Source organism: Cyprinodon tularosa, unplaced genomic scaffold (genome assembly GCF_016077235.1).
Source record: "Cyprinodon tularosa strain WSP-4 unplaced genomic scaffold, ASM1607723v1 ctg44, whole genome shotgun sequence".
In the NCBI taxonomy this organism is placed as follows: Eukaryota; Metazoa; Chordata; class Actinopteri; order Cyprinodontiformes; family Cyprinodontidae; genus Cyprinodon; species Cyprinodon tularosa.
Window position 1 is genome coordinate 2,405,620 of NW_024039163.1, and position 27,234 is coordinate 2,432,853.

The window sequence follows — 27,234 nt, forward strand, 5'->3', positions numbered from 1 at the left end:
GCTTAAAAATGTACTTATTTTTCTTTCAATTTAGCGTAATTTTATTCCTGTTTTTTGATAGATATATATAAAGATAATACGCGTCATAAAAAAATGACTCTGTGCCTTGTCACATTCAGTCATGCGTTTGTGTTGCGCAGCAGCAGTCCCGTTGAATACATAGGGGAACTGACAAGGAATTAGCCAATCATTTCCTTGCTTGGGAATGACGTTCCTCCAGCGCGTTCCAGTTATATTTAGAACCTATATATACTGAAGTCGCCCCCTATGCTTTGTTGACTCTGCAGCAGGCAGCTGTAGTGTCAGTTGGAATGCTGGAGGGCATGAAACTAAAACAGACTGTCCTGTATAGCCACATTACTTTATGTAGGCATCAAAATTAATAGTGGAAAACTGCGTTTGTTTTGATTCCATGACATATAAGTTCAGTTGTAATATTTGGTATTAACTATCCGAATAAACGGCTATTTAAAGTCAGTTAAGATACAATAGTAAATCAAGTGTATAGAGGTGACAAAGCAAAGGGCATTGTGGGTAATATATTCCTACTGATAGGGGTGACCGATTTGCCACAGACCGGTTAAAAATCACCCTGCTATGATTTCTGGGTAAAGTCCGCCCTGCTTGGTATCCGCCCATATTCTCATAACGCAGGCGGCCCTGAGCAGCAGCAGTAGCAGCTAGGCCGAACCGAAGAGACGCTGGATTAGATGGCCTCCACTCTTTCTTTTTTTTTTTTTTCTTCCCTGATTGCTTTATTTTTTCCCGTCTGTATGCTCCCATTTACTTCCGAAACGACACCGAACCGACTGGAATGCGGGCATTTTGGTAAGAAGCAGAAGTAGGAAATGCAGAGATCGAGTAAAACGGGAGGATTATCTGCTTGACTTCTTTGGTCGCTGCTTCAGACGCGGAACTCCTATCGTTAAAGGTAACAAACGGAGAAGATACTTTCAAGTGGAGGCATTTTACTTTTTACTACTTCTTTCTTTTTTTTTCTTTTTACTAATAAACACAGACTGGTGCACATGTCACGAAAACGGTGAGCTGCAACGTTGTAGTAAAACCATTTTAATTTTAGTCCAAACTACGCCCAATTGTTAACCTACCGCTTGGCCCTGCATTGCAGACCTAGCTAGCCCCTCAATGGCGGCTTCCTTTCCGCTTTGAATGAATGATAGGACTTTATCCCGGAACATTTATCAGAGAATAGCCTATAAAGGCATTTTTATCCTTAAACGTAAAGGAATAAATGGCAAAAACCGGGTTTAGCTTACTTTTAGGGTTGTAAGCTAACTCGGTGGCTAGGCTAGCTAGCAGACAGACTGATCGCAGGATTTAAATGAATTTACTTTCGACTTTAAACCCTAGACACATGTTTTTCTCTCCGGGCAGCACACCGAGCTTTTACTGAACTTTCAGTCCAGTTCGAACATGTTCAAACGGCTCGTTTAGAAAAAGAAAATGTTTATTTGGCTGCTAATCAATAAGCCCTCTGATCAGATTGTGTGGGTATTTTTTCCAGTATCTGCTATCTGCTTCATACAGGCATATAGGTCTGCACCAAAAATTCTAAAGCACAAATAAAAATAATAATCATATGATAACATGATATAGTTGCAAAAGTTAAAATGGGAAAATTACGATTATTCTTAATGCTTCTGAAAAAGCTGTTATAGTATCTCTTATAATCCATCATCATCACAATAATGATGTAAACACTATCAAATTAATCTCAATTTATATATATTGTATTATATTATAATGTACCTTTCAACCTTCAAAAAATATATTTCACAACTTTTATGATTATATGTTGACTTCCAACTAGTGGAATGACCCCCACTGTCATGGCCTGAGGGGTATACATTGCTTTCCCCAGCACTAAGCTTCCTTGAGGAGGGTGGCAGAGTTACCCTGCTATACAAAACGACTTCAGACAGCATTACAGCATACCTCACTTCTCCCTTTCCCCATTCTTTATAAAAGCCTCTTTTCCACCAAAAATAGCGGTTTAATGCATGTTTTTCAATCATGGATCGACCCGCTAATATTCGGCATTAAGCTCGCTTCCCACTGGCTAAAAGAAGCTGGGTCTAACGCCTCGCTGTCTGGCGACACCATCACGCAGTGTTAGCATTGATGTCACCAGTGCGACAGAAATCAGGAAAGTAAACAATGGAGAGCAACATGGAATGAAGCCAGGGCTTAGTAGGTGTGCTGTTTTGTTTCCCAATTTTGTCTCCGAATCTCTCTCACCAGAGCCGCGCCATGTTTATCGATTGTAAACTGAGCTGTTTCGGCTTGTTACGTCAGAAGCAACTGACCTAACAAGCGGCGTGTTGACATCTGTCCGTTATGCGCGATGGTATCATGTAATTGAGCGTGTCGACCCAGGTCTGGTGTTCCAACGGCATGCCGATCAGCCTAGGCGATTTTAACTTGGGTCACTTTGACTCATTTGACCCGGTTAGACACGTGTCAGTGAGCTGTTCCACTGTTCCACTGTTGCCACTAAAAACCAATTGTTCCCGGGTTTAAACAGGTTTTTCGGCCATTGGTGGTAAAAGAAAGAAGTCAATGCCACAAAATTTCTCTTAGAGACTGTGGCTGTGTCGGAACATCATCCCTATCCCCTATATAGAGCTATATGTAGTGGTTGCAGCATTTTATAAGTTTCCGAATGTCAAGTGGATAAAAAAAGTAGTGGCCATCTGTCCGAACGGTCAGATAACTGAGTTCACTATATACTCCCCACTCTATATAGTGATGGAGGAGTTTGGGCGGACGGTTGGACACAGACTGAATAGTTGTGCAAATTGTGCCGGGTTGATATTCAGGCATGTTTGTCAGCATGTGCTCCCCAGTTGATAAAAGCTATGCCTTTAAGACAAGTTAAAGGTATAGTGGAGGATTTTGGTGAACTTTGTAAAAACACCCGCCCTCTCCAGTGCACACGCACCACCCTGTAATCGCTCCAGTGAGAGAACGCCTATTAAACCATTTTTCCCCGTGCGTGCTCTGTTGCCGTTTGCATCGCTCGTACAAGCTTTCTTTCCAAAAGAAGATTTGCAATTTTTCAAGTATATCAGACTCTCCAGCGGTAAGTGAAAATGGAGCGGAGCACGTTGGGCGGCCTTGCGTAAACATATCAACAGAATAATTAACAATTAGGAGGACCACTTATTTTGATGATCCACCTGGAAAAAGAACATCCTCCACTATACCTTTAATAAAGTAACTTGAATATTGCGAAACGGTCCGTGAGGACAAGAACTTTTTGCACCTAACAAAGTCTAAAGCAAACAATAAAATGAAAGACATATTAAAATATTTGGCCTTTTACATCTCTGCTTGTTGAATCGATGCCTCTGCCATCTGTCTCTCTTACTATCTACTTTCATTAAGTGCAAAGATTTAAAAAAATAATCAAAATTTTCATGAAAGCATAGGGCAGATTTGTATCCTCGGCTGCAGTGTTTTCTTGCATTCCAACCATCCTGTCTGATCTGTTAGAGATAAGCTTGTACCTCATATCATTAGACATAAGTATTTACGGTATGTCTGATATGCTGCTGATAGTTTTGGGGAGATAAAAGTGCATACCGCAACACCTGTCAAACTTTATTGTTTCTGATATTTTCCTGTTTTAATTGTAGCTTTAATATTGAGTAGAGAGTTCAACCCTGGCTGCAGGCTGTAGACTTTCTACAGTTTACACTGTATCTTCTGTAAAGGCCAAGCGCCTCTATTGACGGATGCTCCACAAAGCAGGCAGACAATAGAGAGTTTCACAGTCACTTGTCAATTTTAGAGCTTTAATGTAATGTCATTGATTTCAGCCTGGGGTTAGTTCCTGCTATTGGTTCTTTGCAATTTTAGAAACGGGACTGAATCAGGAGCTGGAGAAAGATTTGAATACATGTGCAAACAATATGTTAATTGTATTTTAGATGACTTCCCGGTTTCTAATCTGAAGTCTATTTGTTTGGCCTTCCACATTCAGTTTGAATAAGCAAAATGGGAAATATAGAAATTTATTGTTTGATTAAAGATTTTTTTTTTTTTTAAGATTTTTGAATCCTAGATCTTAAACTCTAGGTCTTTATTTTCTGTGGTTTGATACTACATGAGTCTGTTTCTTAATTCTTGTTTTTTATTTATATTACAAAAAAAAATATTTAAAACTCAGAGTAACCTTTGAACCAAATTTTAGCCCCCCATATCCTTATAGGTTTTTTAAATCTCTAAACTGAACCCAAGTTTCTTAACCTTTTACATTTCCTATTCTTTTGTGTCTGTGTTCAATAGAGAAATTGCTGATCACAGTCTGTGGTTTTCACTAAAAACCTGCAATTGTCGATACCCCTCCTTTTAGTTTATTCAACTATTAGACGTTTCTGCTAAAGCCTAAAAAAGGGGAAATGGAATTTTATATCTGAACTGAAGCCCGATTTAGCATTTCTTTGGTCAGGATTTCTGAAAAACGCATTTACATATTGTTTCAAATTAAAAAATATATCTTGAGAATTGAGTGAGGGAAAGTATGGAATGATTAAATAGTTTGAGCCCCATTAACATGTTCCTAAATTTACTGAATCTGCAAAATCTCATTCTGAATAACCAGTATTGTGTAATTTATAGAGGTTGATTTTATAGAAGTTGATTTTTATAAATGTATTTTTCTATTTCAATGCTTCTTGTTAAATACTAAAATGGGCGTTAAAAAACCCGTGTAAAGTGGAATATATTATTCCATATTTTTATGTAAGTGTCGTCCTTTTTGTTTCTGTGTAAATTGGATGAATTAAATTTTTTTTTCTCTTCTTCCCAGGTAAATCATGACTGAATATAAGCTGGTTGTGGTGGGAGCTGGAGGCGTTGGCAAGAGCGCGCTTACCATCCAGCTCATTCAGAATCATTTTGTGGATGAATATGACCCGACTATTGAGGTAAAGTAAAAAAAAAAAACTAAGTTATTTCTGGATGTGTTTTTGTAAAAGAAAATTTTGCCAAGTTCCCAGTATGTTTGCATATCAGGGAAAAAAACGGGGAAAAGCTAAAGCAAAAAAAAACAACAAAAAAACAGGAATTAAGAACATGCTAAACTGGTTTAAAGCTTTGAAAGGACACTAAACAGGTTTATAATGACTTTTTATGTCTGGCACTCTGCCCAGTTTCCCGAGTGCCAACCTTTTCTGTGCGAACACTCTAATCACGCTTTCAATCAATTATTGATGTGCAGTGGCAGGTTTGAGCACGCCTATACATTACTTAGATACAAGATAGCATCTGAGAGTATTGCTTCACATGGGAGCAGAAGGTAATTATTTCTGGCTGAGTACGGCCATTGGCGACGAACAACAATACTATTGTGACGCTGACTGGAACGTTGTTGTAATTTGACCTCTTTCCAGAAAATACAGCACACTCGTACAGCTGGAGATCGGTGCTAATTAACTTTTTGTCTGTAGAAGAATAGTTCAGAGTTGATTAGAAGACCTGATCAACTTTTCCAGCAACTGGCTTTGTTTATTCAACCATGAAAACTTTATGATTGTAAAGTGAAACATTCCCTAATGTGGCAAAGACGTCTCTGTGTCTTGATTTTAGATTTTTGATCATTTGTTCTTTTTATTACATCTTCATCCTTCAGGATTCCTACAGAAAGCAGGTGGTTATTGATGGAGAGACGTGTCTGCTGGACATCCTGGACACTGCAGGTCAAGAGGAGTACAGCGCCATGAGGGATCAGTACATGAGGACAGGGGAGGGATTCCTCTGTGTCTTTGCCATCAACAACACCAAGTCCTATGAAGACATTCACCACTATAGGTGAGTTAGGACAGATATAAGAAAGACTGAAGATTGCAGATTGAGGAAACCATTGTACATATTTATATAGCACTATGTGCAAGTATGTGCTATACAAATACACTTTACTTGCTTAAACCTGGCAAAAAACATTAGTCCAATATCTAAAATTGTTCTATTATGGTTCTCAGGTTCCTTTACAAAAAAAATAGAAATGTATAGAACCACAAGTCATATATAATTCAATTCAGTTTTTTTATATACCGACAATTCACAACACATCATCTCAAGGCACTTTACAATTTAAACAGGTCATACTGTGAAATTTATTCAAAGTTTTCTATCTAAGGAAAACCAGTTAATTGCATCGACTCATTGACTCTTAGGCAATCCCTCACAGCAAGCATTCTTGTAGCGACAGTGGAGAGGAAAACTTTCTTTTAACAGCAAGAAACCTCCAGCAGAACCAGACTAGGTGTGAGCGGCCATCTGCTGAGGCCAAGTGGGGTTTAAGGAAATAGAAGCAGACAGAAAAAGAAGCAGAGATGTGAAAGGCGGCCCTGTCCAGGGAACACACAGCCAGGCAGACGAGTTACGAGCCAGCTCCCACGTCACAGGACGAAGAGAGCACTTTGGGCCAGTCACAGTCAGAGGTACAAGACTACACTGCAAAAAACGCAGAGCTCAAACATCTAACATCTATATACTTGGTTGCAGTTCATTGTTTTTTTTTATTATTATTTTTTTTTAAGATCTAGATTACTTCGAATATAATTGTATAATCCAATGATAATGAGTTCAATCTCTTCTTTATCTTGAAAAATCAGAGGTGCAAAATATCAGAGTAGGATTACAATGCAGTCTTAAATGTAAGCATTGCTCACTTTTTTTTGTTGTTTTTTTTTTTTTTTTTGTTTGTCTAGAGAACAAATCAAACGGGTGAAGGACTCTGAGGATGTCCCAATGGTGTTGGTGGGAAACAAGTGTGACCTCCCATCCCGAACGGTGGATACAAAGTCGGCTCAGGATTTAGCACGCAGCTTCGGCATCCCCTTTATTGAGACCTCAGCCAAAACGAGACAGGTATGTGTTCACCTGGGGCTGCTATTGGATTCCTCTCACGCTCAAATTAGCTTTGATTCTAATTCTTAGAAGAAAAAAAAGTCAAGAAATTAGAACAATCTAATTTTATCAAATGGGGCAAAAAAAAAGAAAATTTCCCTTTAATTTTGGCTACGAAATTTGACTGTATCATGTGGTGGTGTTGACTTGTGCCATTTACCCTCTCTCTTTTTAATGATCTTTTTATAATTATGTCACTGGGAAATTTACCGGCTAATGTTTTGAGCCTCATTAGGTCCCTTTTTTTTTTTGGTTAATTGGATTTTTTTATTTATGGGTGATAATGTGATCATTGCATGCCAGTTGCTCATGGAAATGGGAAATTATATCGTCATTACGACCACCTGCAAAGCACCCTTGGTGATAAATAATCAGCGAATCAGTTAATTTGTGTCAAGTTGTCTGCATGAAAGGACAAACTGTCTGTAATTACTTGGAGGGTTAACGATTCTGCTTACTGGTCACTGTGACTTGGTGCTGGAAGATTTGCTGTCCAGGTGTGGGTGTGCGTGTGTGAGCATGGCCTTAGGACACTGGTTGGCTGATGGAGTGATCTCCAATTGTACAGGTGCTGGTCATAAAATTAGAATATCATGAAAAAGTAGATTGATTTCAGTAATTCCATTTAAAAAGTGAAACTTGTATACTATATTCATACATTACATACAAACTCATATATTTCAGATGTTTATTTTGTTTAATTTTGATGATTACAAATGACAACAAATGAAAATCTCAAATTCATCATATCAGAAAATTAGAATATTACTGAAGACCAATAAAAACAAAGGATTTATAGAAATGTTGGCCAACTGAAAAGTATGAACATGAAAAGTATGAGCATGTACAGCACTCAGTATTTAGTTGGGCCTCCTTTGGCCTGTATTACTGCAGCAATGCGGCGTGGCATGGAGTCGATCAGTCTGTGGCACTGCTCAGGTGTTATGCTAGCCCAGGTTGCTCTAATAGTGGCTTTTAGCTCTTCTGAATTGTTGGGTCTGGTGTATTGCATCTTCTTCTTCACAATACTCCATAGATTTTCTATGGGGTTAAGGTCAGGAGAGTTTGCTGGCCAATTAAGAACAGGGATACCATGGTCCTTCAACCAGGTACTGGTAGCTTTGGCACTGTGTGCAGGTGCCAAGTCCTGTTGGAAAATGAAATCTGCATCTCCAAAAAGTTGGTCAGCTGCAGGAAGCATGAAGTGCTCTAAAACTTCCTGGTATGTGGCTGCGTTGACCCTGGACCTCAGAAAACACAATGGACCAACACCAGCAGATGACATGGCACCCCAAACCATCACTGACTGTGGAAACTTTACACTGGACTTCAAGCAACGTGGATGAAGTGCCTCTCTTCTTTTCCTCCAGACTCTGGGACCTTGATTTCCAAAGGAAATGCAAAATTTACTTTCATCAGAGAACATGACTTTGGACCACTCACCAGCAGTCCAGTCCTGTTTCTCTTTAGCCCAGGCAAGACGCTTCTGACGCTGTCTGTGGTTCAAGAGTGGCTTGACACAAGGAATGCGACAGCAGAAACCCATGTCTTTCATACGTCTGTGTGTGGTGGTTCTTGAAGCACTCACTCCAGCTGCAGTCCACTCTTTGTGAATCTCCCCCACATTTTTGAAGGGGTTTTGTTTCACAATCCTCTCCAGGGTGCGGTTATCTCTCTTGCTTGTACACTTTTTTCGACCACATCTTTTCCTTCCCTTCGCCTCTCTATTAATGTGCTTGGACACTGAGCTCTGTGAACAGCCAGCCTCTTTAGCGATGACCTTTTGTGTCTTGCCCTCCTTGTGCAAGGTGTCGATGGTCGTCTTTTGGACAACTGTCAAGTCAGCAGTCTTCCCCATGATTGTGTAGCCTATAGAACTAGACTGAAAGACCATTTAAAGGCTTTTGCAGGTGGTTTGAGTTAATTAGCTGATTAGAGTGTGGCACCAGGGGCCATCAATTTTGAACCTTTTCACAATATTCTAATTTTCTGATATGATGAATTTGAGATTTTCATTTGTTGTCATTTGTAATCATCAAAATTAAACAAAATAAACATCTGAAATATATGAGTTTGTATGTAATGTATGAAGATAATATACAAGTTTCACTTTTTAAATGGAATTACTGAAATCAATCTACTTTTTCATGATATTCTAATTTTATGACCAGCACCTGTATTTTTCCTGGTCCCTGACCTGGGCTGAATCACGGCTCACGCGGTGGGGGGGAATTGATGTTGCAGGAATAATTTCTTTGAGCTTTGGTCGTCTAATTCTACCTTTGTGTTGGTTATTTCTGTCCACACGGTGTTGGTTCTGATGGGCTACTGTCTATTTCCTGAAGAAATTATCAATAATTTCATTTGATTCTTCTGGGAAAGATAATGTAATGTTTTGCACAATACATTAAATAATCTAACCTTCACTCATTCCCATGAGTCAAAGGGGTTTTCACCTTAGGATTCCAGTGCAAGACTAGGACTGATGCCAGGGCTTGCTCTAATTGGTTCAATGAATTAATTCTGTAATTGGCTCAAAGCTGCACCTCAAAGATGCATCCTTACATGATTTAGGGCTTAAACATTAAAACTTCAGACTAAATCAGAGGTCTTCAACAGGGGGTCAGCGACCCCTAGGGGGTCCCCAGAGGTACTGCATGGGGGTCGCGAAAGTTTTGGTTGATTACACTTTTTTTTTTTTATTTCGAGAGAATTTTGTCCCTTTTTCACAAATCGGTGAAGGCTACAGGGAATAAATCAAAACCATAATTTTACATCAGTATTAGGGATTCTCATTTAATTTTACTCTCATTATAGTATTAATTGGATAAAGGTAAGGTGAGTAGGTTAGTTATAGGGTTAAAAGTAAACTTTAATTTGGCTCTGAGTTCAAGTAATTGACCTAAAAAGGTTTTAATAAAGATAATGAATCCCTTAAAACAAACGCTAGATAACCGCTTTTAAAATGATAAAAGCTGGTTTAACAACACTTTAATAAAAGCCCTAACACTAATTGTTGTTTAAACAGCATCTTCAGTTCAAAATGTATCTAAAAAGTACCAGTTCTGGTTTGGCGCTGGAATTATTTCTCCTACTACAGGCTTGGAAGATGTTTTCTTCTCTTTTTTTAATTTCTCTTTTATAATTGTTTTGGATAGACTTAGTGATCGATACATGTCAGTCCATTGATCATCCCTGATCTAATTAACTCCATAGTCCACTTGTCAGAGCTACGAATTAGGGATGCACTGATTCCTCAGCAGATCTACAAAAAGGCTTGTTTCAGCTTGATGGACAAATAGTAAAATAGACTTCTTTTTGGTATGAAATACAATTATTATTTTTTTGTTATATCATTAATAGAGGTGAACAAATTGTCTTAATTGGGGCTGCTACAGAAAAGTATATTTAAACACTGTATCCAGATACAAGTTTTATTTGGCATGGTATGGATACTAAAGACAAGTGTCATTTGCATATTTTTGCAATTCTTGATTTAAGATTTCTAGATTATTTTCTAATTAAAAGAACCTCAGACAACCTTAAAGTATTACCAAATTCTTATAATAGTTTTTTTAAGCCTTTATTTACACAGATTTAATTAGTATGTCTGCTCTGAAAGCCTGTGCCAAGTAAGTTTTTATTATTTTTCAGCAAATGGCAAGTTTTAGTCTTTATTTTTCACTTAACTATTATTTGAATACTGAATTAGTTTACAATTATTTTAGTAATTAAGTTTTCCCGAATGATCTTATTTGGTCCTTTCCATAAACTGATTTAGTTTTGAAGCCGAAGAATTTTCTTATGTGAAGAACACTTATGCGTCTTTTAAAAAATAGTCAGATATAGTACCAGCTCTGAATAAAGGCCACAGCCCTGGAAGAAAACTGTCCATTAGTGTGTGCAGTTCTCTTTCCAACTATAAACGATTTGCTAAATTTTCCTCAAAATTGTATCCAAATGAGTTTATTAGTTGCGTCGAGATCATCAGCAGATTATCATCTGAAAAGCCCTAAAGTGACTGAACGTTTCAGCAGGCTAGCATTGCATGTAATTGGATGTTTTTAACCATATTGAAAGTATTGCAGACAAAATCAAGGAGCTATAATCTGGATTTTGATCGGGATGTTCCTTTAATATATTACGATTTGTACATACAGACCTACTAACATTAGCGGAACATCTCGGAGATTTCTTTAAAACTTTTATGTGAGAAATTCATATGTTGTGTACATATTTGTATTTATAATAGGGCTGCTCAGTATTAGAAAGTCATATGATGGTGATTTATTTGATCCTCCCATCACTCACACATTGACATTTAGCATTTTGGGCAATGTCATTTCAGTCTGGTGTTAGCATCTGTTAGCATCTGCTGCTGTAAGTCTCTAAAAGTGGACATATTGTAGGTTAGGGGAAAAAAACTCCCAACTCTGGGAACATATTGATATATTAGCCAACAAGTGTTCGAGTCTGTACCCTTATAATGAGATTTATTGTTGTGCCTGTAGTTAACATTGCAGGGGGAAAAAGTCTTTTTAAGCTCACATTTAAAAAATCAGATGAAGCCTAGAAATCTGCAATCAGTGCATCTCTTCTTTGAAGAAGCCTTTATAAAATTTAAAGCAATATGGTTATTTGATTGTAATCAAACTATCAACATTCTGAATAAAATACTGATTTTTATTTCTGTGCTCATATTTTAAATAATCCCTGCTTTTAAAGCCTGCAGGAGGAGAATAATTCATAATCAAAGAATAAAAATGGCGGCGCCCCTGGCGGCAGCGGCTGGCATACAGCTCCGACCAACTTGCGGAGATTTTCATAAAAATATACCGCCAAACCCGCTGCAAACTGCTTATCTACCTAGCAGATCATCACTGGACCGCCAGCGCCTGCTGGAGTTACGATCATGCAGTGTATTTGGACTTGTAACCACCACTACGCTCGACTGTTTACGTGACTCCGGAGTGCTCCGGGATCAAGCCCCGGAGGCCTGCGATGCAGCGGACCCGTCGAGCGGCTCACGCTGGAGGAGAGCCAAGCGAAAGCGGTGCAGCCGGCCGAGGAAACGCGGCTGTCGCGGAGGTTTAGCAGCCAAGCTAAAGGCTAACCCCCACAGACCATCGCTTCCATCCATCCTGCTCTCCAACGTACGTTCACTGGATAACAAAACTGACCATCTTCAACTCGAGCTCTCAGCAAAGAGGGAGTTTAGGGACTGTTGCGCTCTCATTCTGACAGAGACGTGGCTCACATCATCAACCCCGGACAACGCCATTAGCCTGGAGGGGCTAGCTACTTTCCGCGCCGACAGAAACAAAGAACTCAGCGGTAAGAGCCGAGGAGGCGGACTCTGTGTTTACATCAATAACAACTGGTGTAAAAATGCTAGAATAGTCTCAAGTTTTTGCTCTCCGGACATAGAGCTTCTGACTGTTAGCTGCAGACCCTTTTACCTGCCCAGAGAGTTCACTGTTGTTACCATCACAGCGGTGTATGTCCCCCCCAGCGCTGATACAAAGGAGGCCATGAGTGTTCTCTATCGGACTGTCTCTGAGCTGCAATCTACACACACAGAGGGCGTTTTCATCATTGCTGGAGATTTTAATCAGGCGAATATGAAAACTGTTCTCCCTCATTTTTATCAACACGTGGATTTTGCTACTCGTGGAGAGAACACTCTGGACTTAGTTTATACAAACATAAAAGACGCATTCAGAGCAGCCCCCCGCCCCCACATCGGCTCCTCAGACCACCTTTCTGTGATGCTAATTCCTGCATACAGACCCCTGCTGATCAGAGCAAAACCTACAGTGAAGCAGGTGAGGGTCTGGACGGAGGGGGCCATGGATGCACTCCAGGACTGCTTTGAATGCTCTGAATGGGACATGTTCAAATCAGCAGCAACATATGACAACAAGATCAATGTTGATGAGTACGCCATGACTGTTTCAGCCTACATCAACCACTGCATCGAGGACGTCAGCACAACAAAGACCATCACCACCCGAGCCAACCAACGGCCCTGGATGACTGAGGAGGTCCGCCACGCGCTAAAAGCACGGAACTCAGCCTTCAAGTCTGGTGACAAGGAGGCACTGAGGACAGCTAGAGCCACCCTGAACCGTGCCATCAGGTTAGCAAAGCGGAACCATAACCAGAAAATCCAGCATCTGTTCCACGACGCCAACAACACCAGGAGCATGTGGCAAGGCATACGGGCGATCACAGACTACAACACGCCCCCTGCCCCGGTGGATGAAGTTGATGCTGACTTCCTAAACGGACTAAATAACTTCTTTGGGAGGTTTGAGGCACTAAATCGCACTCCAGCAGTGAAGGCTGTCCCACATCAGGAAGAGGAGGTTCTCTGCCTTGACACAGCCGACGTGTGGAAGACTCTGAGGAGGGTCAACCCGCGGAAGGCCCCAGGTCCCGACAACATACCTGGGCGGGTGCTCAAGGAGTGTGCAGGTCAGCTAGCTGGTGTCCTCACGGACATTTTTAACACCTCGCTGGAGCAAGCCACAGTGCCAGCATGCTTCAAGTCTGCCTCCATCATCCCAGTGCCAAAGAAACCTCAAGTCACCTGCTACAACGACTACCGGCCCGTCGCACTGACTCCCATCATGATGAAGTGCTTTGAAAGGCTGGTAAAGGAACACATCGTCTCCAGTCTCCCCCCAACACTCGACCCGTTCCAGTTTGCCTACCGGCGAAACCGCTCCACTGAGGACGCCATCTCCTCTGCTCTTCACCTGAGCCTGGCCCACCTGGAGGAGAAGAACACCCACGTGCGGATGCTGTTCCTGGACTTCAGTTCAGCGTTTAACACCATCATCCCACAGCACCTGGTGGGAAAGCTGGAACATCTGGGCTTCAACACACCCCTTCGAAACTGGCTGCTGGACTTCCTCACCAACAGACCTCAGTCAGTCCGGGTCGGTCAGAACACCTCTGATGTCATCACCCTCAGCACGGGCTCCCCTCAGGGCTGCGTCCTGAGCCCCCTGCTGTTCACCCTGATGACATATGACTGCGTCCCCAGGTTCACCACCAATCACATCGTGAAGTTTGCGGACGACACCACGGTGGTGGGCCTCATCAGGGACGACAACGACCGGGACTACAGAGAGGAGGTGGAGCAGCTGGTGGACTGGTGCAGTGAAAACAGTCTGATCCTGAACGTGGAGAAGACGAAGGAGATCATCGTCGACTTCAGGAAAAACCGCCCCCACCATGCTCCACTGCTCATCAACAGCTCAGCTGTGGAGGTGGTCAGCAGCACAAAGTTCCTGGGGGTGCACATCACGGACAACCTCACCTGGACTGTAAACACTTCATCTCTAGTGAAGAGGGCACAGAAGCGCTTGTACTTTCTGCGGAGGATGAGGAGAGCCCGCCTGCCCCCGCCCATCCTCACAACCTTCTACAGAAGCACCATAGAGAGCGTTCTGACCAGCTGTCTCTCTCTGTGGTGTGGAGGCTGCAGAGCTTCTGACTGGAAGAATGTGAGGAGGGTGGTGAGGACAGCGGAAGGAATCATTGGGGCTCCTCTTCCCTCCATTAAGGACATTTCATCACAGCGCTGTGTGTCCCGAGCCCGTAATATCATCAAAGACCCCTCACACCCCCACCATGGACTGTTCTCCCTGCTGCCCTCTGGAAAGAGGTTCCGCAGCATCCGCTGCAGATCCACCAGGTTGTGCAACAGCTTCTTCCCCACTGCCATCAGACTGTTGAACCTTTGATCCACAATCCGAACTCTGCACCTATTGCACATTATCGGGCATCAAATGCTGCTGAACTTTTAACTTTTAGCCCTTTAAATTGTTCATCTCATTGTATTTTTCAATAACGCATTTTTTGCACAAATGCCATTTTGCACTGAACCACTGCAACTTGCACACTGTCTCTTATCCTCTGCACTGTTCACACTTTGACCACTGCTGCACTTTTTGTATTTTTCTATAACTCGTGCCATTGTGAAATATCAATGCAACGTTCATAAGCTGTATGTAACGCAATTTCGTTCTGTATGCACCCTGTGCATACAAAATGACAAATAAAGAAGTCTAAGTCTAAGTCTAAGTCTAAGATTAGCATGGCAAACAATGCAACACACTACATCTAAGATGAAAAAGAAAGAAATAATGTTGTCTGTGGTGTATAAGACGATGTTGTTCCACTGCCTTCCTCTACATTGAGGAAAGTTGTGTCTTGTACTGCAGAGAGTTGAAGATGCCTTTTACACTCTGGTACGGGAGATCAGGCTGTACCGGCTCAATAAGATCAGCAAGGAAGAAAAGACTCCAAAGTGTGTCAAGCTTAAAAAGTGTGTTGTGATGTAAAAAGGGGTAAGTGTACACGGCCGCGCATCCACCAGCTCTGTTTGTGTTTGTGGGGAATCATGGAGGAGCCAGTGAACGGTGACGCTTCATGTGTTCTTACAGCTTTAGCTGCTGGTTTTTCTACAAGGGCTGTGGTGGCACTCTAACAGGAGGCTGATTTCTTCTTCTTTTAGTGTCTGTCTGCATCCAAAGGGATTATTATCCAAGGTCATTTTCACACTGGATTCATTCTCTGAGTCTGAAAAACTTAATCCTTTTAACTGGGCAGCGTTGGGAAAATTTCGTCCATTTACATTTTCTGCTGTTATTATTAAACATTTAAAAACTATGAAAAAATTAACCACAGTGCTAACATTAGTTCTCTGCTTCATTTAAGCACATTACAACATTATCACAGTAAAGAATAGCCTTTGAAGGGGCTTTAGTAAATCCCCGTTTCTATAATCATAACAAATGAAGACATTTAGATTGGAGGAAGAATCCTGCTGAGGTAAAATCTTTCATAACACGAGACATTCAGTGTGAAAGTGTCCAAATGGGCAGAGAGGGAGATGAGCAATGAAGTTTGTGCTTTTTAATAAGGATATAACTGTGAAAGTGGGATCTAATTATGTTGAAATGCTTAACGTGTCTTAATAAACTGTCAGATTTAGGTGTGTTATTGTTCTGCTTTTTATTGCAAAAACCTGAGCTGGTATACAGCTGTTTATCAGTGTTTTTTTAAGAATGTTTTTATTGATTTATTTTTTAGATGGCTACATGTAGAGCGCCATCTCCTGTGTGTGGCATCAGCAGATACTAGCTGTAATAACAAAAGACTTTCCCTTCATGACTGAGACGAAAAGCAGAGAGCTGAACTGATCCTGGGGTTTAAAAACATTTAGAGTATAAGTAATAATGACACCTGGTGTTTACAATTGGAACTACCGTTAAGAGGCTAAATTCAAGAGGACTACCGGTATTAGGTAAATTGCTTTGAAAGATGCCAAGACCTCTTATGTATTGTTGAGACTCTTTCTTTTCTGCTTCCATGTTTACAGGCTGATATGAAGAGGAAAAGCAGTTCTGTCATGTTCTAAGTCAGCAATTATTGTGATGTTCAAAAGGAGGGAATTGCACTTCTGTTACTGCAACTACTGTTTGCTTTGCTGTTGTGGGCAACAGAGGTGGCTTTTACTTTATGATGGATTTTATATCTGTACTTAACCCATTTTTCAAACCTGGTAGAAGTATTTATATCCCCTGTGTGAAAAGGCAGCCCTCCCTTTTCACAAATGCCACAGAACAGCACGCTACAATGTAGCTGGCTAACGTCACACACACCTGCACACACCTCCATACACAAGCGCGCACACACGAATCTGAGACTTTCACTCGCGGAGCCGGCAACCGCATATGAGAGCTCTTTGTCACGCCAACACTCCAAAAACTTTCAGTACTTACCTGAGTGACCAGCCATCGCAGCGTTCGGTGAGGTACCCGCCGATATCGCTCCATAATCCCATACCGCTCCAGTTTCCACACATTGCACACACAAACACAAACGCGCACACACACTTCCTGGTCCGACAACTTCTCCTCCCCTGGGAAACACGAACTGTGGGTAGGGGAATAATTTATGTCTCATTCAGCCAATCAGAGGCTTTGATTACCTGACGGGGTGAAACTGAGTGTTTGATGCATTTAAAATGCTATTTTTAGGTGTAATGTTGATGTAATGAGAAATGTGTTTTATTGAATGTATGCATACAGTAATGTGGTTAATGTAGATTGCTTAGGCATGTAATTTAACAGTGAAAATGAAGTAGTGCATTGTTTCAGCTGTACCTTTTTTTTCTTGCATAGTGGTCTCATCCAATCAGTGATTTAGTCCAGTAGGCATGCAATTTGCCAATTATGTCTGTTTGTATAAAAACCCTACTTTTTCCTCAGTTTGTGGGTTGGATGCTAGGAGAAAGGTTGGTGCCTGAGACTGTCGTGTTCAAAAGAGGTATTGCTCTCTGTGCTTAGATTTATTATTAGTTATTATTTTGAACAACCATCGTGTTGATTTTGTTTATGTTTTGGAAAGTCTTTTTGTTACTGCACTTTTTGGTTAGAGCACTGTAAATAAATATACACCACGTCATTTGCACTGGACCTCCTTGTTGAGTGCTTTCATTCCATTTGGGTGGCCATCCTGCAGTGAAACCTGAGCCAGAGGGCTCACCAGTTTCACATTTGGTGTCAGAAGTGGGATCGTGGCGCCGACACGAAAGTCAACAAGAAAGAAGTGCAAGCAGAGTGAGATGGCTTACAGGAAGTTGAAGAAGACCAACCCCCTGGGTCCAGGTGAGGAAGAGGTCGAAGGAGCCATAGGAGGAGAGCAACAAACACAACCTGATGACGACGACAGGCCGCAAGAAGCACTCAACCTTTCAGACCTGTACAGCCTACTGCAACGGTCCATGCGGACGCAGGAGAAAGAGAGGGAGAAACAAGAGCAGCGGTGGCGCAACATTCAAGTTCAACTGGGTAACGTCCGTGATGAGCTGGAGGACCATCGCAGGAGTTCCAGGGGAGGGCAGCAGCAGCCAGATGGAGCAGCGGCAGCGACCCTCCCAGCAGCAGCGGCGCATCCAGCGGCAGCGACCCTCCCAGCAGCAGCGGCGCATCCAGCGGCAGCGACCCTCCCAGCAGTGGCGGCACATCCAGCGGCAGCAGCCCTCATGACAGTAGCAGCAGCACCGGCACATCCAGTGGCAGCAACCCTCCAAGCAGCACCGGCAGCAGGGTATCCAGCACCACCACCAGCCCCATGGATGCCAGCGGCAGGCCCATCGATCCTGTTTCCTGATCCAGCAGCACCAGCGCCAGCAACATGGACCAGAGCAGCAGTGCCGAAGCTAGAGGACAGCGATGATGTGGAGCAATACATGACCACCTTTGAACGTCTAGCCACAGCCTACAGGTGGCCCTTAGCCCAGTGGGCTACATTCCTTGTACCGTACCTGTCTGGCAAAGCTCGGGCTGCATACGTCGCCATGGATCCTTATGAAGCCGTGGACTACTTCAAGGTGAAGAATGCCATCTTAGCCAAATATGAGATAAACGCCGAAAGCTACCGAACACGGTTCAGGGAGCCGAACATTCAATCTGGTGAGACGCCGAAAGAATTCTACAACCGGCTGAAGGACTTGTACCAAAAATGGATTCGCCCAGCGGAGCACACTGTGGAAGAAATCGGTGAAGTGCTCATTCTGGAACAATTCTTGCGCTCACTCTCCCCGGAGGTAAGAGTGTGGGTCAAAGAGCACAACCCCAGCACAGGCCTGAAGGCCGCAGAGCTCGTGGATGGTTACCTGTCAGCCCGCCGCGGACCGAAGGACTTCAGATTCCAAGGCCCCAACAGAGCACCTCAACCGCCGAAGGGTAAGTCTGTGGGATATGGGAGTGGAGTTGGTCCTGGTCCGGGGAGTGGTACACAGAGTAGGGGCCCAAGCACTAGACATTACATGCCTCAACACCCCTCTCAGCCTAGACCTACTGACACATCCACAACACACAATACACCTGCTAACACACAGGCTGTATGTCATTATTGTGGTAAGCCAGGTCACTGGGCTAGAGTTTGTCCTCTGAAGAAGGTTAGGGGTGCTACTTGCAGTATGGTTTCTGTGCCTAGACCTATGACTGATGCTGTGTATGCTGACAGTGTGCCAGTAATGGGTGTGATTGTGAATGATAAACCGGCAAGGGCTCTCCTGGACACAGGCAGCACCCACACTTTGGTGCAACCTCACCTGGTTCAGCAGCCTGAAGCTTTGACTGGCGAGAAACTGCGAGTAGTGTGTGTGAATGGTGATGTCCATGAATACCCCATAGCACTTGTGTCTGTTAAAGTGCAAGATCAGATGTTCAGGTTAGAAGCCGGGGTTGTTAAAGGCTTGAATTATCCTGTGGTCTTAGGTCAGGATGTGGGGATTCTGCCAGACCTGGTGCAGGCTTCTCTCCCAATGAGTTGCGTTGCAACCAGGGCACAGGCTAAAAAGGCGCAGGAGTTGTTACGTGAAATGCCATACAGTGGAGAAGATTTTGGTTCCCCTGTAAAAATGAGAGACAGGAAGACACGCCGACAGCGTAGGCATGACAAACTAGTTGGCACAGTCAAAGTCATGTCTGGTGAAGAGCTAGCGGCAGTTCCTGATGCAGGGAAGGAGATGTGGCAAGTTCCTGATGATCTGAAAGAATTGCAAAACCAAGATGTTTCACTGAAGGAGCTGTTTGACCAAGTTGTTGAAGTGGATGGTGTGGGCACAGGCCAGGAAAAGACATTGCTGGGTGAATTTTACTTTGTGCGTGATGGCTTGCTGTATCATCAGCCTGAAGGTGGCAGTGCAGAGCAGCTAGTAATACCAACCTGTCTAAGACAGAAGATTTTGTGTTTGGGTCATGACATTCCTTGGTCGGCACATTTGGGAAGTGTGAAAACTTTGCAGAGGATTTCAGACAGATTCTTCTGGCCCGGGTTGTATACTGATGTGCAAAAACACTGCAAAACATGCCCCACATGCCAGCTTTACAGCAAACACAAAGTCAGGCCATATCCACTTCAGCCGTTGCCAGGTGTAGATGTCCCATTCACCCGAATAGGTATGGACATTGTAGGACCTTTAGAGCGCACACAATCAGGCCACCAGTACATTTTGGTAATCTGTGATTACGCCACACGTTATCCTGAAGTGTTTCCCTTACGCAAGGTTACGGCTAGAGCCATTGCCCCTGCACTATTACAGTTATTCTCAAGGGTGGGAATTCCCCGGGAAATACTGACGGATCAGGGAACAGCTTTCCTTTCAAACACCTTAAAGCAGGTTTATGGGTTGTTGGGTATTGGTGCGATCAGGACCACTCCCTACCATCCCCAGACAGATGGACTTGTTGAGAGGTACAATCAGACACTGAAAGGTATGCTGAGGAAATTTGTGTCTGCCAACGGCAAAGATTGGGACCGCTGGCTGCCGTACCTGATGTTTGCCTACCGTGAGGTACCTCAAGCATCCACGGGGTTCTCGCCGTTCGAACTCCTGTACGGCAGACATGTGCGCGGACCCCTTGACCTGCTGAAGGATGCCTGGGAGTCGCCCAAGGCCACCACCTCCAACGTGATCTCCTACGTCATTGCCATGAGGGACAGGATGGAGGAGATGGCCAGCCTCGTTCGAGACAACCTCCAGAGTGCCCAGGTGACCCAGACCACCTGGTACGACCGGAGTGCACGACAGAGAACCTTCCAGCCTGCCTGGCCAGAAAGTCCTCCTTCTCCTGCCCACTGAAGAGAATAAGTTGCTGGCGAGGTGGCAGGGTCCTTACAGCATCAGCAGACAGTTGGGGCCTACCACCTATGAGCTGGAGATGCCAGAGAGGAGGAAGAAGCGGCAAGCGTTCCACGTCAACCTCCTGAAAGAGTGGAATGAAAGGGAGGCACCACCTAGTCCACAGCTGTTGGTGCAGGCCGTGAAGGAAGAGGAGGACACCCCTGAGCAATTCTTCCCGACCGAACAGCCAGCTGGGACATTGGACTTGTCCCATCTAACCCGTCAGCAGCAGCAAGAGATACAGGCCATTGTTCCTGAAGGCCTGCTCAGTGACCAGCCGGGGTACACACCGGTGGCAGAGCACCCCATCCGTCTGAAAGACTCTACACCCGCCAGACAACGGATGTACAGAGTTCCAGAGCGCCTGTTACCTGCTCTCCGGGAGGAGCTTCAGGTCATGCAGAGACTGGGGGTGATTGAGCGTTCGGAGAGTGCCTAGAGCAGCCCAGTGGTCCTTGTGCCGAAGAAGGACGGCACAATGCGCTTCTGCATTGACTTCCGCCAGGTGAACGCTCAGTCACACTTCGACGCCTACCCCATGCCCCGACTTGAAGACCTCATCGAGCGTCTGGGAGGCGCCCAGTACATTACCACGCTGGACCTTAGCAAGGGGTACTGGCAGGTGCCCCTGGCAAAAGAAGCAAGACCCTACACCGCCTTCAGGACACCCCAGGGCCTCTTTCAATTCACGGTGATGCCCTTCGGCCTGCAGGGGGCGCCTGCAACATTCCAGCGCCTGATGGACCGGGTGCTGGACGGCACCGGCGCCTTCGCGGGTGCTTATCTTGATGACATCATCATCTACAGCAGCAGTTGGGCGGAGCATGTGCAGCACCTGGCCGAGGTGTTGCACCGCATTCACCAAGCGGGGTTGACCATCCAGCCCAACAAGTGTGCCTTTGTTCAGCAAGAGGTGCGCTACCTGGGGCACATTGTTGGACGCAGAGTCATCAAGCCTCAACAAGACAAGCTCCAGGCAATCCCGGACTGCCCGCGGCCAGAGACCAAGAAGGGGGTCCGCTCTTTCTTGGGGCTCGCAGGGTGGTACCGGAGGTTCGTCCCCAACTTTGCCACCAGAGCAGCCCCTCTCACCAATCTCACCAGGAAGTCTGGCTCAGTCCGAGTCAGGTGGGAGGACCAGCATGAAACGGCCTTCAACGACCTGAAGGAGGCCCTCTGCAGCGGGCCAGTACTGCAGAGTCCAGACTTCAAGCAGCCGATGACCGTCCAGACTGACGCCTCCGGTGTTGGTCTGGGGGCCGTGCTCCTTCAAGGTGAAGGAGATCAGCAGCGACCTGTGGCTTACATAAGCCGCAAACTTTTTCCAAGAGAGACAAGGTACTCTGCTGTTGAATTGGAGTGCCTTGCTGTGAAATGGGCCCTGGACTCCTTTCGTTACTATCTCTTGGGTCGACAGTTTGTTTTAGAGACTGACCACCGGGCCTTGAAGTGGCTCGGGCAGATGAAAGACACAAATACCCGCATCACCCGTTGGTTTTTGGCCTTGCAGCCATACAGTTTCCAGGTCCGCTATCGGGCGGGCACGCAGAATGCAGTGGCGGATTATCTGTCTCGCCACCCAAGTGGCGAGCCTCCAGAGGAAGGGGGAAATGTGAAAAGGCAGCCCTCCCTTTTCACAAATGCCACAGAACAGCACGCTACAATGTAGCTGGCTAACGTCACACACACCTGCACACACCTCCATACACAAGCGCGCACACACGAATCTGAGACTTTCACTCGCGGAGCCGGCAACCGCATATGAGAGCTCTTTGTCACGCCAACACTCCAAAAACTTTCAGTACTTACCTGAGTGACCAGCCATCGCAGCGTTCGGTGAGGTACCCGCCGATATCGCTCCATAATCCCATACCGCTCCAGTTTCCACACATTGCACACACAAACACAAACGCGCACACACACTTCCTAGTCCGACAACTTCTCCTCCCCTGGGAAACACGAACTGTGGGTAGGGGAATAATTTATGTCTCATTCAGCCAATCAGAGGCTTTGATTACCTGACGGGGTGAAACTGAGTGTTTGATGCATTTAAAATGCTATTTTTAGGTGTAATGTTGATGTAATGAGAAATGTGTTTTATTGAATGTATGCATACAGTAATGTGGTTAATGTAGATTGCTTAGGCATGTAATTTAACAGTGAAAATGAAGTAGTGCATTGTTTCAGCTGTACCTTTTTTTTCTTGCATAGTGGTCTCATCCAATCAGTCAGTGATTTAGTCCAGTAGGCATGCAATTTGCCAATTATGTCTGTTTGTATAAAAACCCTACTTTTTCCTCAGTTTGTGGGTTGGATGCTAGGAGAAAGGTTGGTGCCTGAGACTGTCGCGTTCAAAAGAGGTATTGCTCTCTGTGCTTAGATTTATTATTAGTTATTATTTTGAACAACCATCGTGTTGATTTTGTTTATGTTTTGGAAAGTCTTTTTGTTACTGCACTTTTTGGTTAGAGCACTGTAAATAAATATACACCACGTCATTTGCACTGGACCTCCTTGTTGAGTGCTTTCATTCCATTTGGGTGGCCATCCTGCAGTGAAACCTGAGCCAGAGGGCTCACCAGTTTCACACCCTGCCTGAATCTTTTCACATGTGGTCATGTTTTGCCAAACCCCAATGTATTTGGTGTAAGGTAAACCTTCACAAAATTGTTAAACAAAAGGAGAAAAAAAAAAAACAATGGTTTGCAGATGAGGGAAGATGGGGATCGGATTAATAATATTAGTAATCGAACAGTGTCCATTTAAACACTTGTTCATCATGTCATTCAGATTTGGCCAACTATCCCCGCAGACCAGCAGCATGTGTAGCTGCATCTACAGCTTAATTAGGAAGTCCAGTCACGTCTCAACTGAGGCTGCAACTAACAATTAGTTTGCAAATTGATTACCCCTGTCAATTATTCCATAAAGAAGAGGTTTTACAAACTTAAACCAGGTGAAAATAAAAACTTTTCACTTCAGTTCTGGATTTTAATCTTTAATCCAAGATATTAATATATATTATTTTGCAATTTTGATATAATTACTGCTCTAAGTGGGTTGTTCGCTCAGCTAAAGGCATGTTTTAGAGTCTCTATACTCCAGTTAACATTTAATTGATGCCTAAAACAGTTAACGATTATTTCAATAACTGATTAATCATGATTTATCTGATTAATCCGATTGTTTCAGCTCTAGTCTCAACCAATCTTGCCTACATTTATGTGTGGCAGAATGGATACACTTTTTTTGGTAGAATAGACCACCGTGTGCAGGTCAAAGCTGCTGTTCTCAATAATGCTGCTGCGGGTCAAAAAATATCCTGATTGATTTAACTGATTTTTTTATTCCCCTGAAACGATGTATTTACTATATACTTTTCAATTTTAATGTGAAAAAAATGTGTATCGTATCAAGGAAATAAAGTCCACATGTGCAGTTAACTAGTGACTGACCCATATTGCAAAGAAAATGAAACTTAAATTTCTAAATGTACAAACCTGCTAAGAAATAGACGGCTATAGCCGTATTTGACAGCTGCAGGGGAGCTGATTTAAAAAAAAAAAAAAAAAAAAAAAAAAAAAAAAATGCAAACCATATTTTCTGTTTATTTGTGAGGGTTAAAAAAAAATCTGCAAACCAACAATCATTTAATTTCCACTGGACAGTTGGACGTTTAATCTGTTCCAAAGAATGAATGTTGTCTTCTAAAATGTGGAGGTTTAACCAGGTGGTTTGGTATGAGTGTCTTACTCTGCTTTTTAAATGTTCTAAAAAAAAAAAAAATGACCTGTTTTTTTTCTTTCCCTCAGGGGGTCGATGATGCTTTTTACACATTAGTCCGAGAAATCCGAAAGCATAAGGAGAAGATGAGCAAGGAGGGCAAAAAGAAGAAAAAGAAGTCCAAGACAAAGTGTATACTCATGTGAATAATCACCCCCCCCCTTTTTTTTTTTCAAGACAGACTAAAAAAAACAAAACTATGTTGAACAGTTCAAAGTAATAACATTTTGTACAGTACACTAAATTATTAGCCTTTGTATTTGTTAGAGCCTTCCTTAATAAATACTAAATCCAAGCTGATTCTTTTATTCGGACATGGATAAGCTTCATTTTCAGTGTAGTGCCAGATGCTGACCTGCAAGAACCAGATTAGCCAGAATTTTTTCTTTCTTTCTAATTCTAGAAAAACATGTTTGACATGTCTGCCCAACCAGGAGGAGACTGTATTACCAATAGCATTTAACAAAACATCTATTCTGATTCACTTGTTCTTGCTGAAATGCAACCACCTGGGTTTTATGGGATGCCAAAGAATGAAAACTCCTCCCGTTTGTGTGGAAAAAGCAGATGAAGGCTCAGCTCTCAGCCTAGTGAGGTCTAAATGTCCCAGCCACTGTGGAATTTCCCCATCAGTTCATTTTCACTGATAGTATGCACTCGGACTCCTAAGTACAAAAATAGAAAAATATAAATTTTTTCTTTTTCTCCATGTGTTTAATACCCTAGTTAGCCATTAATTAATTTGAAATTTGTCATTGCTTTGTATTTTGTGGGGAGTGATTTCATGCCTAAATTAGAAATTGTTTTATATATATTTTTTTCTCCCCCCCTCTTGCATGCATTGTGTCTATAGTGATACGGGGATTACAAACTGCCTCTGGTTGATGCTTTTAGGAGTCAGCAATGAGGAACTCAGACTCTAATTTTCAGGTTTTTAATGAAAAGTGTTCAATAATTGCTTTTGTCAAAATAAAGTCATTTCTGTAATAAAAAGTTAAAGAGATCATTATGATTTTTGACCAATAATGTCTGTCTTACGTCAAAGAAATTTAAGTTTTGTTTAAAAAGATCCTTACAATAGAAATAAAATTTTTTTTTTTAATTCTAGTTGTAAACTGTTTATGCGCCAAGCAAAAGTTTTTGCCGTTTGAAGTCCATTTCCTAGCATAGTAGAAACTTATTTTGAAAGCTGTAAAAGGAATTTGGCTCCATTCGTATTCCCAGAGTTAAAAACAGTTTTTAGGAGAGGCGTTTAAAATTGGACGCCTCTGCATAATTGGAATGAATGTTTTTTAAATGAGGCACAAATTTCCGTGAAATAGGTTTTTAAATGGCAATGTCCGACTTAATCTAAACAATGAATCCTAGTTTCTCTCAGGTCAGCCCATGTCGCATTCTTCATATATACGGACAGCATTTTTATTTGCCTTTTTTTTTGTGACTTTAGGTGCTAGGTTTAGACATTTGTTTTGTCATCCATTGTACCTAAGAAATGCACAAATTACAGTTTAAGGATGAAATGCTATTGTCACAGAAATTTGGGATTTTACTTTTGGGATTAATGAATTTTGACCCAACCATATTATTTCTTCTTTTTCCATGAAGTAGGTTAATACCTGTTGATGCAATTTTAGTAATGAGATCCTCTTGATAAGGATATATTTTAGTTTTACTGTAATGTTTTAAGATGTTCTTCTTTTATTGGGTGCCAACGGCTGATTTCTCAAATGTATCATTTATACCTGGATCGTATTTTAACAAACTTTGTATAGTTGTGATACCGAAAGGTTTCATGTTTTGTAAATTGTGCTTCGTTTGGTGTGTCTTTAATGAATGTTGCTTTAATGGAGTTCTGCTCCGCTCTGTGTTTGACTGGAGAGTGTGTCTGGGTGCAGGTCTGCAGAGGGGAATGAATGACCACTTTACAGTGTAGCTGTTTGTGGGGTAGAGTGGTGATCTGATCTCAAAAATGTCTTCTTTTTTTTGCCATGAATCTTACCACCCCTATTTAATGTGTAATAAAGAACAAAGTAAACAAAAGCTGGGCTTCTTCATTTCTTAACCCTTTTGGATGCATTTAAAATTTACAACCCATACAGCTTTTTCAGAGGTACAAAGAACAATATATGATTTTGTCCTTTCTTCTTTCACATATCCATCCATCCTTCCTTCCTAGTGCCTTGTCTTTTCTTCCTGACTCCATATTTAGATTTTGCCCACTGCAGGAGAAGGAGGGGAGGATGTGAACCTGCTAAAAATTACATTTTGTAAAAATTTTATATTAGGGACTCTGGAAAGTTAGATCTACAAAAGTAAGAAACTTTACAGGAAGAATATTGTGAAACTGGAAACATCCCTTAAATATAAAGATATTTTCTCTTTAACAGGATAAATGTTCTTAATTTGCATCAGTTTTTTTCAGTTAGAATTCTATTACAGTAAATAAGCTTTTTTATACCAAATTATTTTGTATTTATTTCCCTTAATTTTTTCTGCTAATGGTAGATTATAATAAAAATTTATAATTTTTATTGCATTATTGTTAGGTTCAAAGCAGAAATATGACTTATATACATAGTGTATACAATTTATATATATCATGAATCTGGCAGTCTTGGGAAATTGCATTCCATATTTATTGTATCTGCTAAAAATATAAACAAAACATTAACATTGGCAAATACAGCCAGCATAGATGCAACAGAGTATTCAGGTTTACCTTGTCAAAAACATTTGAAATTGTTAGTGCAACAAGCAGCTGCATATACCTTTTGTTTGAAGATGTGTTTCTTTATTTTTTTATT

At 42.5% G+C, this 27,234-nt stretch overlaps 1 protein-coding gene across 2 annotated transcripts; it reads left to right on the plus strand.

Moving 5' to 3' along the window:
- Window positions 1-705: 705 nt before the first annotated feature.
- On the plus strand, window positions 706-26,470 carry kras (v-Ki-ras2 Kirsten rat sarcoma viral oncogene homolog). Of its 2 annotated transcripts, XM_038299961.1 has the most exons (6): window positions 706-931; window positions 4,835-4,952; window positions 5,657-5,835; window positions 6,738-6,897; window positions 15,171-15,296; window positions 24,460-26,470. In XM_038299961.1, the coding sequence occupies exons 2-5, from the start codon at window positions 4,842-4,844 to the stop codon at window positions 15,288-15,290; spliced, it is 570 nt and encodes a 189-aa protein (XP_038155889.1). In that variant the 5' UTR covers window positions 706-931; window positions 4,835-4,841; the 3' UTR covers window positions 15,291-15,296; window positions 24,460-26,470. The 2 variants fall into 2 exon arrangements, with proteins under 2 accessions (XP_038155889.1, XP_038155890.1); XM_038299962.1 differs by lacking the exon at window positions 15,171-15,296.
- Window positions 26,471-27,234: the final 764 nt, after the last annotated feature.

What these genes read in the sequence shown, in the direction of transcription:
- kras (XM_038299961.1), top strand. Translation starts at nt 4,842, where the DNA reads ATGACTGAATATAAGCTGGTTGTGGTGGGAGCTGGAGGCGTTGGCAAG. An exon ending in GAAGACATTCACCACTATAG is followed by an intron (nt 5,836 to 6,737) that starts GTGAGTTAGGAC and finishes TTGTTTGTCTAG; the next exon opens with AGAACAAATCAAACGGGTGA. An exon ending in CCTCAGCCAAAACGAGACAG is followed by an intron (nt 6,898 to 15,170) that starts GTATGTGTTCAC and finishes CTTGTACTGCAG; the next exon opens with AGAGTTGAAGATGCCTTTTA.